At 39.2% G+C, this 15,660-nt stretch overlaps 1 protein-coding gene across 8 annotated transcripts in view; it reads right to left on the bottom strand.

Moving 5' to 3' along the window:
- The window catches only part of DMD (dystrophin), a 1,040,101-nt gene that overhangs the window by 195,043 nt on the left and 829,398 nt on the right, over positions 1 to 15,660 (bottom strand). For 6 of the 8 annotated variants that reach the window (XM_033147196.1, XM_033147200.1, XM_033147197.1 and 3 more), the window contains 4 exons: positions 13,284 to 13,456; positions 9,770 to 9,926; positions 4,552 to 4,672; positions 3,655 to 3,923 (listed from right to left, as the gene is read on the bottom strand). In XM_033147196.1, the coding sequence (XP_033003087.1) occupies positions 3,655 to 3,923; positions 4,552 to 4,672; positions 9,770 to 9,926; positions 13,284 to 13,456 (720 nt within the window). Of the gene's footprint in view, positions 1 to 3,654; positions 3,924 to 4,551; positions 4,673 to 9,769; positions 9,927 to 13,283; positions 13,457 to 14,034; positions 14,380 to 15,660 lie in introns of those variants that run through there. The other 2 variants (XM_033147204.1, XM_033147203.1) reach the window with 2 other exon arrangements.

Below are 15,660 nucleotides of genomic sequence, written 5' to 3'. Positions count from 1 at the left end.
CGGTTAAAGCAATTTTTAAGTTGCCGCGCCTTCAAGGGAACTAAATTAAGTTCCAGGCAAGGATTGTGGTTGGAAAGTATATGGCTGATATACTCAAGTCAGTATACTTTGTGCACCCAACTTTACATGCTATGGCTGCATTAAAGCTCTCACCTTCCAGCTGCATAACAATGCCAAACATATTCCTAAACATATAAATATTCCTATATTATAATGATGCTTCATGATAAATTAAAGGAAAAGGAAACCTTTTGACTTTCATATTCTCCAGGACCACCTGCTGCCACCAATATACCTGTGAAATATTCACATTCAGGGCTGCCAGCATTCTAGTACTAGTGAATGTATTGCATATTCTGACTAGCAGTGGCTCTCCAGGATCACATGCAACAGTGTTTCACATTGCCTGCTACCTGATGCTTTTAGCATAGCAGGGGTCAGGGGAGAAGATGTCTTCTTTCTCTGCCACCCCCCCCCCCCAAATGCACCACCTCCTCAAGGTCTCAATAAGACATTGATGATCCTGCTTCAAGCTAGGGGGAACCTTCAAAATGAGCAGTCTTATGCAACCAGCCTTACGCAAACTGAGCACTAATTTACTTTGTGGTTTGCATATGTCTGTCTTGGGAGACAGTGGAATGAGCCTCCGGGGAGTGAAGTCAAACTGTTGTAGTAGCAGCAGCAGCAGCAGCAGCAGCACTGAAGTGACCTGGGCAATGTGTATTGAGATTCTGGGCTGCCTTCTCAGCCTTACTGGTGTAGTCCAAAGGAAAGCAGAGCAATATGTTTTGCACCAACTTGGCTGCAAGTGTTGCTTGAAAGGAGGCATACAAGCTGCCAACCAGCTGTTTTAGGGACTCCACTCTGGATTTGTGTAGGGTTTAATCCTTAGCCTTTTTTCTCTCCCGAAGATATCTCACAAGGCAGCAGAGGTTTAGGATCAGTGTTTTCCTTCTCCTAGATGGGCTACCTTCCCTGGTTGATGAGCCCCACCTGCCCCTTCTACAACACGGGCAGAAACCACCTCCTTAACCATTGTATCCACTATTGGTCTTGTCCATTCAATCTTCTGGAGTTTTTCTTCACATGCAGGGGAAGTGTCAGGATCTTCCCAAGTGTTGCTCATGAGTAGCGACAGAGCCTTCAGTAGCTAAGACTATTTATTGTGCATAACTATTTACAGTGTGGAGCTAGTTCAAAACATGACCGCTCAGTCACATGCAGTATCCGGAAGTGCCCCTCTCCTGTTTGCCGCCCAACACCAAAGCCCCGGAACCCTAAAACGATGTCTGCGGTACCCCCTGAACCCCCAATGTGGTGCTGGCGCTGGAAGTGGCAGTTCTTCCTCAGATCCTCTCTGGCTGGCGGTGCTGGGTCTTTGCCCAGAGTCTCCAAGCCTTCGCAGCTCCCCCTCCCTTGGAGAGAGCTCAGGCGAGAGGCTAGAAGAGGATGAGGAGTCTGTTGACAGAAGCGGCTGGGGTTCCCTGTAGCATAGAGAACCCTCCTCTCGCTGCTCTCCCAGTCCTCCTCTCGAGCAGGACCTCCAACCAGCCCCTCCTCTCGAGTAGTCCTCCTGTCCCTCTCTTCCTTGAGAGGAGGACCTCTCTCCCCTTGCTCCTCCCAAGGAATACCCTTGGCCCGGCTCTCCTCCCGAGTAGGGCCTCTCCTCTCCCTCTCCTCACGAGAAGCCGGGCAATCCCTGACAGGAAGTCTCCAACTTACCTTCACCAGTTGAAGCCTTTTCCCGGAGTGTTGCTGCTGTCACATGCTGATAGCTACTAGGAGCCACAGGGGAGAGCTGAGTGCAGGGTAGGGACCAAAGGTGGACAAACTAACCCAGATGAAGCACAATGTCCCCCCCCCCCACAAGAGGGACTTCCCCTCCCCTAACACCTCATACACCCCACTACTTTACTAATAGGGTAATAATGTCACTATTACAAAGTAGTATTTAAAACTGTTCAAGAAGTTAGTGAAGAACTTAAAGGATACTTATAAAGAGAAGCAGGACAACTTAAATGAAATTGGCTACAAGCTTTGGTGTGAACACATGAAATGAAGGTCGTATTTGGAATGAAATAGTAACCTTCAATCTCTGCGGCATTTTTCTTACTGCTGACTAAATATATTACTAATATTTCAATTTGATCTTTTTATACCTAACACACAATAAGTATGTTTTAATTGACAGCATGACATCTCTTCTCTGTGAATGTTAAAGGATGCTACTAACTACAGTGTTATTTGTTTTACTATTATGGGCCATATGCATTTGTATTATTTTTTTCTGTAAAACTGCAGAAAGCATGGATGGGTATATACCTAAAGCAACATGTTTACTCACATATATTGTTGTAAATGCTCACATTTGGCACTCATACTGATTATTAAAGATACAAGTACTATGTTATGAGGCACACTTGCACTAATTCTGAAAAAGGAAGCATTCAAAAGGACTAAAATCTTTCTTACATATTTAATATAGCAGTAAAACAGCATGTGCTACCACAAGCAATCCTTAACGCAGAAAGTAGCTTAACGAGCTAATGTGCCTAATCTGGAAAAATATGCAAGGAATTATGACATCACCAAACAAATAGGCGAGCTACTATGGAAAACCAGGATATCTTGCTATGTTTGCCAAACTTGCTAAGAACACCTGCAATTTGTTATTGGCTTAAGCCTCAGTGTAGCTAATAATACATATTTTCCCAGAGAACCAAGCTGATCACAAGGCAACAAAAACATAGTTTTCTCTAAGTATTATCTTATTATTATTTAATAAATTTGTATACTGCTCTATATCTGCAGATGTCAGGGTGGTTCGCAGCATAAAATTACAAAATAAAAAACACAAAATAATAAAAATAAAAATAACACAAAAAAACCCTGCTCCCCCCAATGTCACCAAGAATGTAAAATGGTCTGAACATGTTCACATTGACTAATACAGGTTTTGCCCTATTCCCTATATCATATTTATTTAGCAGAATTAGGGGAATGTTCAGAGTTTTCTATCTGTTAGCGGGACCAGCCAACACTATTTGCTCTATGTCACAGTACCTCTCTTGACTTTTAATAAGGCTTGTTCAAACATCATGACCCCTAAGTGAAGGTTGCAGCAGGATTGTGGAGGTTTCTGCATGACTGCACTCCACTCAGGGAATGTGACATTTGTAACTGTCTTGCACAACATATGATGGCCTGATCTGCATATTCTTGGTGGCCATAAATCTTGAAGAGAGAATTATCCATGCAATTGAGGTGTCACATATGATAAAAGGGTTACAAATAGTATGCCCATCTATGATAGTCTTTGTCAAGGGCTATAACAAAGTGGCTTTAAGGTAATCATTATTTCACACAGATCATGGTGGCTGCCATTTTGAATGTTAACTTATATGGAGAGAGAAAATGCGCAGTCTGTGAAGAACAAATGGAAGATATTGCATCTCTTGAAAAAAAAAGAAATCTAGACCAGTAAGACTTGATTTATGTCTGCGGCATACTGCTAAAGGGTTTTCATCTTTAACTTTCTTAAACTTTATTTGCAAAATAAAGTTTTCATTTAGCCTTGAGGGGGGAACATACCACAGAAGAATGGCAAGCATATCTTACTTTCAACAATGCTGATGAGTGGAAGCATAGTTTTACCTTGAGTTTTTCTAGGTGATCCTGGAGAGAGTCAATCAGCAAATCCCCCACTGGCTGCCAAGAGCCCTTGAGAGCTTCAGCCTGACGCAGTTTCAGGTCCAGCTCATCCATTGCCTCCTGAAGCTCCTGCAGTCTTTCAAGAGCTTCATCTATCTTTTTTTGCCATTCAGTGGACTGTAGATTCAGTTTATCCCATTCTGTTTTGACCTCATCTGCTTGCCTTCGCAAGAGTCGAGTGACATTCTGGGCTCTTTCCTCCAGAGGCAGTTCTAAAAGTGAAGTGCAAAGACAGTTAGATCTTGTATAGACTAACTGAACACAAATGAAAAGAACATTTGAAAGTTATCAGTTATGTTTCATATAAGCACAAATCTGAAAACACCTCTACTATTAATGCCCACTATGTAAAAATTGCAAAAGCAGGGCACTGATTCAGCCCAGATCACGACTGCTGCTTCCAAGTAGTCAGGTAATCCAGTTTTTCCTATGCTACTGAAATGGCAAATGACCGAACTACTCAGAAACAGCAGTGAGACTGCAGCTGTAAAGTATGAACTGGTTCCAATTTTGAAAACTAGCAAGTTATTTTAGTTTTAAGGTCCATCACCCTTTTGGAATAATAAGTTGTGTCTCAAGAGATAAGAAATTCTAAAATTGATGTGTAATAAATTGTTCTAAATGCATGGTGAATTTGCACAAAATTGTGTTGCCTCTTGTTGAGCTGCATTCATAAATATGCAAATAGATTACAGTACTAAGTACTTATGTCTTGCTCATCCTCCCCTAAGCTTACAAATATGTAGGAGATGCCCTGACACTGACAATAATAATTTATGGATCCTGTAGTCATTGCTTATCCCTCTATCAATATGTTATTACAGCTCTACATTCAATTACCTCGAGGCTCCTGGTAGAGCTTTTCCAGTCCCTCCAAAGGTTGTTCTGCTAGGAATAATCTCACTGTTTCAAGTGCATTCGAGATAACAGGTTCTTTAGTTTTCAATTCCCTCTTAAAGGCCTGTAAAATGAAACAATACAAATCTAAACTGACATGCTAGTTGTTCATTTTGTCAACTTTTTGTACAATGTTTCCTGTATTAATTTCAGCCAAGTTTATGTGCAACAAAAAGGTCAATGACTGAAAGAAACAAGGAAAGGTGAAATAATTTCAGAATTCTTCTTCCCAAAATAGACATATTTCCGTTTATAAAATAAAGGCGGGAGAGAAAATCCAGAACACTTCAGGGTTGTTTTATATTCCTCAGACCAGTGAACATACACTGTGCTGCAAATGGGAAGGCACACCGATTAAGCTGTTTGCTGTTACACTGAACCCCTTCTGTGACTAATACCAGACTTCGTAAAACTTTGAAATCTTGCTGGAAGGGACAAGGTTTTAGGTGGTATTACGTTGAACAGTGCTGGCACAGCTAATGCTGCCTGAGAGGCAAAAGATTTCCTAGAATGTAAAACGAAATCCACAGTGATCCATAGCCGTAACTTTGTTGTTGCTGACAACTTTGTCACAAAAAGTAGTTCAATAGTATGACCATGATAACACTTTGCTCTAAGTGGAAATTTTTAGTAGACTTGGGCTGTCTAAATAAGAATGCAAACTACAAATTGTTCTACAGCATATAGTGAACACTGATATAGATGTATAAATTACTCAGTAATAAAAGGTAAAGTTAAGTATTTTTACTGTCATAGATTCTATTGCAGTGCATAGTGAAACTTAATGGAAGTAAGTCATTTTATGTTCAGTGGTACTTACTCCCAGATAGGTTGCACAGGATTAAGTATTATTGGAAAATCCTACACATAATTACTCAGAACGAAATTCCATTGTGCTCAGTGTAGATTACGGTACTCCTTGGTAACCAACCCCTGTATATGGCATTTATTGACCTGACTAAGGCCTTCGACACTGTAAATTGCACTGCCCTGTGAACTGTCTTCTGAAAATCAACTTTACTGTACACTTGCAAAACATGGACCACTTATAAACGCCATCTCCAACCCCTTGAAAGATTCCATGACAGGCGAACTAATATCAGTGTACTGGAAGAAGCAAAGATCACCAGTGTCAAAGCAATGATTCTACATCAATTTCGTTGGACTGGTCATGTTGTGCGAATGCCTGATTATCATCTTCCAAAGCAACTACTCTATTCCGAACTTAAAAATGGTGGTCAACAAAAAAAAGTTCAAAGACTCTCTCAAGGCAAATCTAAAAAAAATGTAGTATAAACACCGACAGCTGGGAAACACTGGCCTGGTATACAAACTCAAGTGAGATAATTATTTCCAAAACTGTAAAGCATCATGTCCTCCATGCTTTTATTTGGAGTTCTAATGGAAATGGAGTATGCAAAGCCATTACACAGAAATAGCTTAAGAAGCTGAAGCTGTCAAAAATCTAGTGAGTCTACTTTCCCTCTGCTAAACTGTTCTTGCAGAGAACATATTTTCCTATTATTCATCCTACATGTAGTTGCAACTCTTAAGCTCTTCATCCTTATACTTCATCCTAATACTTTTCGTCCCCAGTCTGGAAATGTAAGGTCAGTTACAGCAAAAGAATTTTAAATCAGTTTCACTAATTGGTCAGTGTTATACTTGGACAAGTCATTCCTGCTGTATTGTTTTTCTATACTAGGATCCTTTTCCGAATTGTATATTAATTCAACTGTAGTATCTACTATTGATGCCTTTAATTGCCAATGAATGACTAAAAAAAAAAAAGTTTACTAACAGAATTTATAATCATAGCTTCCTGACAATTTCATGCCAAAAGAAAGCTGACTATCATTGATAACAAAATTAGCCCAAATGTATGGCTAATTTACAACCAATTATTTCAGGCTAATTTTATTGAATTCCTGAACTTCTTCCACAGTTTGTGGCGACTGCAGAGGAAATCGAACACACATAATATATGACCTGCCAAAAGAACAAGTAAACTACTTTATTTAAGCCCTTCTATTTGTCATGAACACCTGGGCTATAATGGCATTCTGCCCACTATCTTAATAATGCATACATTGATTTGCTCATCTCAAACCGTCACTAGGATCTTGTAGGGCTCTCAAGGGTGACTTTAAATCTCTTCAACTAGAAAAGAAGACACCTCCAACTAGGAAAGAAGACACATTCAAATGAGTGATGAAGGTAACAAAAGAGAAAGCTATGCTTTAATGACAAAAGCATCCTTTCTGTTGGGGAATGTATTCTTTTGATATTTTATTTTAGTGGAATTTGAGGAAGTAGTAGTAAAATGGATTTAAATTAACTTTTCTTTTAGTACCTCACTAAACCCATCTGAACTTTGTTTAGCATTGTCAAATGAAAAGAGAATATTGTTACTTAAGGACATCCCATTAATAGACCCAAAACCACAAATTTCACCTAGGAGAAAGAAAACAGTTCTAGGTTTTGGGAACTTGAGGGTCCAGGGCATTGCTGTTGTTTTTGGGTACTAATGCAGCTTCAGGGCTGCATTCTCTCTCTCTCTCTCTTACACACACACACACAGAGAGAGAGAGAGAGAGAGATGTTACAAATGTCACATGCTTCCAGTACTCTCCTAAGAAAACTGACACTGAGTTTGTTCACATGAGATGTTAACCAACCTATGGCTTACCAAAACTGCACAAACATGTAAGCTCCTCAAGAGGAGCCCACAGCCAGAGAAGTCTTGTGGTTAAACTTCCTTCCTACTAACAACAACCTCTAGCAAAGAACTTACCCCAACCAGGTTTGGACAACACAGTAAGCCAAACCTTGGCTTAGATCAGTGCAGCATGGTTGAAAAAAGGACTAAGGATGAGCTTCACTCCACAGTTGTGTCATCTCAATACATCTAGTTTGGCTTGCTGTGGTGTACAAACCAGACCATTGCAAAACTACTCTGGAAACTTCCCACTTGAAGAAGAGAAGTGCATGAAAGGTATTTTTTCAGTAACTGCCATTTCATTATTTTTGCTGTGTATACAAACTGGCTAACCCTCAGTTTATGGGCCTGTTCCAGTCCCCTCAGGCCAATTTTATGGGGTCCTGAGACCCCACTAATGTTTGTGGCGATGACAAAAAGGTGAAAAAACAGAAGCAGAAGCAGCCCAGTGACATGATGAGGATGCAACTTGCTGCCTCCACAGTCATCAAACATTTTTTCACTGCACCCACTACTTGCATGTGGCCCTTGGAGGGTGAAGATAATGAAATTGTATTGCAAAGGGCGGTCTATTTAAGCACTAATAGATGTGTCAATACAGGAAATTTATAGGGCAATACAAGGTTTCCTCAGTTCAGAATATATACTGGGGTGGGGAAACAGAAAAGTACAAATAAAAATCTATCAAAGGCAACCTTAAAGCAGGTCTTACTTTCCACCTTCCCCCCTAAGAGACTTTTGAAGAATAGACAGGATGACCTAAATTTGAGGATCATCTTTTGCTCTTTTTGTTCCACAGGGAACCAAAGTGCCAGTAACTAGACAGGTCTTATATTCTGCTATAAAAGTTCTGCTGCAAGAGGTGTGTATGTGGGGAGCTTTCTGCAAGCAACTGAATGGTGGATAGCTTTGATAATCAAGAAGAAGCATTATTGTGACCACAACATATGGATCCCTCTAGGTGTGACAGAAAACAGAAGCATGTTCAAGGCTTTTATAAAGTCAGACATAAGATTTGGTTTCTGACAGCATGCATTTCTACAGCATTTCTTACTCCCCAAGGCATTATGAACTTAACACTGATATCAAGACCGCAAGGGATCAGTGTGGCATGGGATTTGCAAAGTACTTAATTCAGAGATGTCCTAAAATAATCCCAGAGACTTAAATGGTGCGTCAGTGAGACCAATCTAAAGTAGATATGGCTCATGACTTTGAGCCTTAATGACTGCATGCCCTCAACTTTGAGACAGATTGAGACAGCTTTATAAACATTATCAATCATTATATAGTCATACTGTGACACTAAGGGAAACTAGCTAAAAATGTCCAACATTTATAAAAGGAGAGGTTGCACGGCAGAATTAGTTGTCAGCCACCTAGTAGTGAAAACGTTACCAGGGAAGTAATTTCTTTGGGGTAGCTGCTTTATTGGTTTCTGTTTTATCTTCAGTTTCTTTGCTGAGAAAGAGTAGAGTTCTTAAGGAGGAAAGCATAAAGGAGGATAGGATAAATCTGGATTTCTTCATTACACCCAGCCTTTCTAAGGGCAGGATCACACGTTACATTCATCACTTTCAAAAGTAGCCATGAGTATGTTGGGCTTGATTGTTGGGGATTCTGAAGCAAGAATATGAAGAATTCACAGGAAACATAAGAAGAGCCTAGTGGCCCATCTGGTCCAGCATCCTGTTCCTACAGTTGCTAACCAGATGCCTGTAGGAAACTGGCAAGCAGGACATGAATACAAGAGCACTCTCCCCTTCTGTTGTCTCCAGCAACTGGTATTCAGAAGCATCAGAGGCTCTTCCTATGGAGGCAGTGCATAGCCATCATGGCTAGTAGTCATTGATAGTCTTCTCCTCCAGTCCTATTTGAAAGGAAGCAGGAGCTACAGGCCACCTTTGTTGTATGCTTTTTCTATTTCTCTTTTAGAGGAAAACTCTCCCTACAGGTTGACAAAGATAGGAACAAGTACAATTGGATACTAAAGGAAATATAAGACAAACAGAGAAACATGCGCCCTGCCCAGCTATCTGATGCAGACATAACATTGGTGATATTTGAACAGAATGTTAAACTATGGTTTATTGCTATGTGAACTAGCCTAGGGCCCTGCACTTTCCCCTTCTTCCTTCCTTCCACGTGGCCAGAAAGAGAAGTTTTTGCTCTTATTTAATTGTAGCTCTTTGATCTATTCAACAAATTTATGGATTGTGGTTTAATAGTAGCTATGACTAGTTTTTTTTTAAAGCCAATTTCCAATCATTTTAAATTATTCCTAACCTTCTAATAACCTTCTCCAAACAGATCCTACAATGCACTGCATAAAACTGATTTTGAATGTACGAAAGCTCATACCAAGAACAAACTTAGTTGGTCTCTAAGGTGCTACTGGAAGGAATTTTTTATTTTATTTTGTTTTGACTATGGCAGACGTACCCGATGGGTGTCATTCTGTTTTTGCACTGTGGGAAGATCTCCACCAATGGGAGCCTGTCGCTTTAACTCATCTTCTTTCAACTGCAGCCATGCCAAAAGTTCCTGAAGAGAAAGGTGTAGCCGTCTCCACTGGTCAGAACTGGCTTCTAGATGAGACCTGGAAAATATAAATTAGTGTATTTATAATTTTAAGGAACTGTTCATACTTATGACTTAAGATCACACCATCTACCACTACTGGAGAGCATACCCATGCTACCCAAGCCACAAATTAATACATTATGCTATTGCAAACATACTGGCCTATGCAAATCACTCAACCAGGCCACCAGCTGATAAGGTAGTAGTAGAGACACTACCCACACTGCTGAGAAGCCAGGCTTCTTCGTCCATCAACTGGCAGCTGCTATCCCATTAGGCTATATCAGAGGAGGAATAGAAGGAGTGTAGCACCACTCTATCAGCACTGTTGAAAGACCAGCAACTTTTGGCTCCTCCTCTCCTTGAACAGTTTCCTTCTTAGGAAAACATTAGACGAATGGGCAATCAATAACTAGCATGTAAGCTTGCTCCCTTCCACTCCATTTTTCTGTGTTATGTCTTTGAAGATTGTAAGCCTGATGGCAGTGTCTGTATTTTATTGATGTGTAAAACTCTCGGGAAGCCCATTTCAGCTAACGGGTGGGTTAAAATTCTAACAATATCAACAAGTGGAACATTTATTTGCATAACATCATGCACAAATAGTACCCACTGCACAATGACATTATCTGTAGAATCCATACATTACAAAATCAATGAAGGTTCCTATGACAAGAGATTAATTCCAGTGCAGAAATGGAAAGAACAGGGTGTGACAATGTGGTTTTGACCCCACACTACACAGTGAATTTGAGGATTTTAAGAAAATATTGCTTGGAGGATTACAGATTATAATGACAAAGATTCCATATTGCTTTCCTGGATGTCAATAACAAAATTCCCTTTCATTTTAAATGGTAAGAATTGCATTCAATCTCTTGCCTAAAATTCACTACTATAAACTCTTACTCAAGCCAAAAACCTACATTCAAAAATAAAAAAATAAAAAATACACCTGATGTTTCCATTGTTTCCATCCTTTGAACACTAAGAAGGTTGTAAGTGTATCTTTTATTTGAGTTTGCTATTGAAAGTAAAAGGCTGAGCTTTGCAAGCAAAAAGTGCTGAAGCAAAATATACTGTATACTAGTATAGTGATTAAATAAAGTGGATTATGCACGATAAATTAGCACATCAAATAGCTCTGAAACAAAAATTTTAAAAAGCAAGTAACCCATTCAGGGCTGCCAGAATTACAAAATTCAGGTGTCGTAATTTGTTTACTATTTATCTCAGACATGACATGATCCGTATGATAACAGTTTAAATTTTTTGTTGCAAATGACTTCTTCCTGTTCTCAACTGCAGGACATGAATTGTTCCCAACTGAAATGAGACTGAGTGCTCCTATTATGAGGAATAAGGATCCAACTCTCTTTTCCTGCCTCCCACTTTCTTGAGAAATAAAGATTTAAGCTTTAGTTGTGTTTCCCACCTACATGTTGTGGCTATACTAAACCCCTCATTATAGTTACTGTTTCTCCAGTGCAAGAATGTTCTTTTATGTTTAATTCAAGAATACAAAGCAACCATGATAAACCAGAGTTACTATTTTCAAATTCATTAATGTCACTGGTATCAAAATGGCAACAAGTGAACTATTGAAAAGCTCCTTTATTAAAGGCTAACATGCCGTGTTTCTTTTCTTGTACCTCTTTATTTTACTAAGTTCATGGGTTAAAAAAAGGACTTGTGAAGAAATATTTCAAAGAGCTATATTCCTTTCCTTATGGCTTGCCTATAGCGAAGATCATTTTCTTCTTACTTCAGCCATCAATATTTTTCAGGTTCACCTATTTATTTTTAATGACTAATGTTATGAAGATGGTTTCTGTCATTACACACGCACACCGACTCCTTCAGGGCTACAGCTGCACAAAGCTAATATTTCATATATAACTTTGAAAAGGCTTCTGCCTTTGGCCACCCCTGAATTTCACCTAAATACAGAGTACAAACGGCTAAAAAAAGAGTGTCTGAGAAGACTGCCTTGGAGGTGAAGAATTTATTATAAAACACTAAGATGGGAATTTTTCAGCCCTTTGAGCTTTGCTTTTCCAACAGTTCTTTTGTAACATTGTCCTTTATTATGTGCTCCCCTACTCAAGAAGGCAATTTGCGTCTTTCTCTTTTAAGATTTCACAAACTTGACTCTTCATCTCTCATCAGAGGAATGTTCATTGGGCTGGAGTACACGCACACCTGCTTGAGAGAAAATTCCACTGACACCAATGCTACATATTGACAGTAGGTGAGTTTAGGGGTGTTTCCCCCCTGCAATTTATTGTTAACTAAGTGCTGCTTAGGCATGTAAGCTTTGAGCAGTGCCATCCTCATCTAAATGCTGGCCCTTACTATTTTCTCATTTAATCCTGATTTTACCATTGTGCAGAAAATCTGGTAAAATAAGAAAACACCATGGAAAAAGTAAATCTGGCTTAAACGAGGGTTAAAAAAACATATGGGATGGCAATTTGATGAGGATGATGTCATGTGGACACTGTGAGAGACTTGCATGCCTGGACAGCACCTAGTCCACAGTAAAGTGCTATGCAGAAGCAGCAGGTGCCAATGCTTTGTCCATGCCAGTTCTTCTGCAAAAAATACCCAATTACAAGTGAAGGCATTCAGAATTCTGTTCAGAAACCATTTCACATATAAATGCCAAAACAATTGCATTAGCCATGATTAAAATAATACATGTATAAGGCATCAGGTGTGGAAGTGAAGCTGTCTGATCCTCCCCCCCCCCCGCAGCAGCTCATATTCCCCCAAAGCCAAGTTACTCCCCGCCCCCAAACAGCAGGTTGTCTCTTCTGTAGTAGGAGCTGCTGCAGATAAACGTTCAAAGGAAGTTCCAATTACACATATGATGATGCCCTTTCTAAACATAATCAAGCTCTTTTTATTTCATATCTTATTTGGTTTGGGGGTATATGGCAAATGTAGTATATGCATACTTAGTTGGGAGAAAGCTCAACTGAACCTAGTGAGGGTTACTCCTGAGTAAATGGAGATAGGGTTGGGCTGTGTTTCATTATATTTGCTTAGAGCAGCGTGAGAAGCCATGTCTGTCAGTATAAAATAATAGCATACATTTCAGAGAAAGCGTGGTTGCTGGTTAAGCATGCTTAATCTCTATTTGTACATTCTTATTGAGATTATAAAAAACTCATCAACTTCCTTGCATCCTACAATCCCTTATGTATAAAGAAAATTAATCATTCTTACACAGTAATTCAGTGCTTGAAATTGCTTAAATTACTGCCAACCAGCCATTTTAGCCCAATTTGAACAAAATAATGCTATAAGAGGGGAGGGCAGGACAATTCTTTCCCATATCTGCCCTCCACCCTTGCCTTTTGAGCCCTACCTAACATTTAGAGATTTTTTCCTAAGTTCACTCCATCTGAAGTTCATGTTATCCAGGCGTCTCTGCAACAAGGCTGCATCATCAGAACCTTCCAAGGATCTCAAGATTTTCTGTCCATTTTCATCCAGGCTGTGGAAGATATCAGTATGGGTTTCAATTTCTTTCTGTAGTTCCTATGAGGCAACACAGAACAAATATGTAAAACACTGGCAAAGAAATATGCCAGGGATAAGTTAATAGAAGCCATTAGCAATAAAGGTACATTTTGCAAACTCAAATGAAAATAACACTGATTCATCATCAATAGTGTTTCAGAGTAACTGAAACATTCATGTCCCCAATTTAAATTAATCACTTTGAATATATATATATTTAAATTGTTCATGTTATTCCTTCCTAATGAAAAATAAACTCTTCTAAATACTATTCAGACTGTGTGGTGGTTTCTATAATAATAATAATAATAATAATAATAATAATAATAATAATAATAATAATAATTTATTTAAACCCTGCCCATCTGACTAGGTTTCCCCAGCCACTATCAAGCTAGGCATGGTAATGTTATTTTATACTGGCATGGCACTGTATTTAGTCAGAGAGAACTATACAGTTCAAAACACACAAAAGCATTTACAGTTATCGTTGGGCTCTGACGTATGCCAGGGAGGCAACAATTGGTTATGTCATCATGCCGGTGAGAATAAAAACAGAGACACCAAAACCCCTCAGGATCCCAGCCAAATCTGACCTTTACATGGTATGTCTTCCTGTGTAACATTTTCAACTTGAACCAGAGGCTTCAGAGCAGGTCTTGCTGCACAGAAATCCAAGGAAAACTAAGCTACTGCAACAGCAGAGCTTTAAAATGCCAAGTTCAGTTACATTCCATTGACAGAATGCATTTCAGAGCACAGGCCTCAACAGTCAATAGTAATAAACAGTCACTTTGTACTATGTCAAAACATCAGTCAGGGCCATGGCTGTAGGAGGAACGGAGAATAGCCAGAAGGACCCAGAATGCACAACTGGCAGCTTATGCTGGACTGCCAACTTTTCTTATCACTTTGGAATTGCAAGTCAGAAACTTATTAAATATTCATGTTTCCCCTTCATTTTTAGCCAGGCAGCAACTGCCAAAGGAACATTCTTTGGAGAACTAACTGCCTGGTACTCACATTCCAATCTGCCTACATGCTGAATGGAGTCTTTGTGTATTATCTATCCCACACTGTGATTTCTAAAAAATATTTTAGCTCCATGAATTTATAGATTTATTCTGGGGGTCAACGCTGCCTGCTCATTGGAATTATCTTATATACAAAAATAATAAAACTATTTCTTTCAAAGTTAGAGGGGAAGTGTTGGAGCTGTCAGCATGCTGGCTGTGAGCAGTCCTGGATTAATAATTTGCCACTTTATACAAACAATACTTTATGTCCTTGAATTAAAAAAATATACTGCACAGTGTTTCATTAGTAGTGGTGGTGGTGGTATTCTTTATTTAATTTCTTAGTTGCCTTTCTCAAAAAATGGCCACAACAGCTTACAGAAATGTAAAATGCTGTGTTTAAAACCAATACTAAAAGCGTGCATACCATGAAAATTAATAAAATTAAAACTTCAGAAGATATGGAATGAGGAATAACTTATGCTATTTTCAGTAAAACTCATTGCTGGGTAATAAGTGTATGAGGGTCACTGGCAAATTCTTTTTAGTCCTCCTTTGCTGGTGGAATAAAGAATGAACTGTTAATTAAAATGTTATTTACAGACTACTGCAACAACCTCCAAAGTCAAAGGTTCTGTATGCACTGTAGAAGTGAACTGCTACCATATACCATAAACGTATCTTCAAGGTTGATGCAAATACAGTATAGCTAAGCATGCCTATATGCCTCTATTTAATTTTGATACTGTTCTTTGTGGTGACTCTTCTCCACATTTTGCTCCACCTGTTTTCAAATTGGCTTATGTCCAGTTTGCTACAATTTTCCGTTCATGTCTCCCTCAACCCCTTACTGCTTACACAACATAGTGTTGACTACAACACTGAGGACTCTTGAGGCAACTTCATGCATACACTGATTAAATTGCAGAGAACAAATATGTGCCTGTGTAAATTGCTCTAATTGAGGGGGGTGGGAACCTGTGTCAAGTTGTTCATGCATAGCATCCTGAACTAAGTCCAAATATTAATTATAATGGAAGAGTGTTGGATCATTAATGCACTTCAGAAACTAGTTGAGGTAATCTGGAATCCCAAAATCTGAGGGGAAATTTAGCTAATTTAATAACTCCTCCCTCAGCTGAAAGACCAACTGGGTATTTTTAAAAAAGAAACTCTCTCAGGTGTGACCTCAAAGTATAGAACAAA

Source organism: Lacerta agilis, chromosome 4 (assembly GCF_009819535.1).
Source record: "Lacerta agilis isolate rLacAgi1 chromosome 4, rLacAgi1.pri, whole genome shotgun sequence".
NCBI classification, from domain to species: Eukaryota; Metazoa; Chordata; class Lepidosauria; order Squamata; family Lacertidae; genus Lacerta; species Lacerta agilis.
This window is presented reverse-complemented; position numbering and strand designations above follow the sequence as displayed.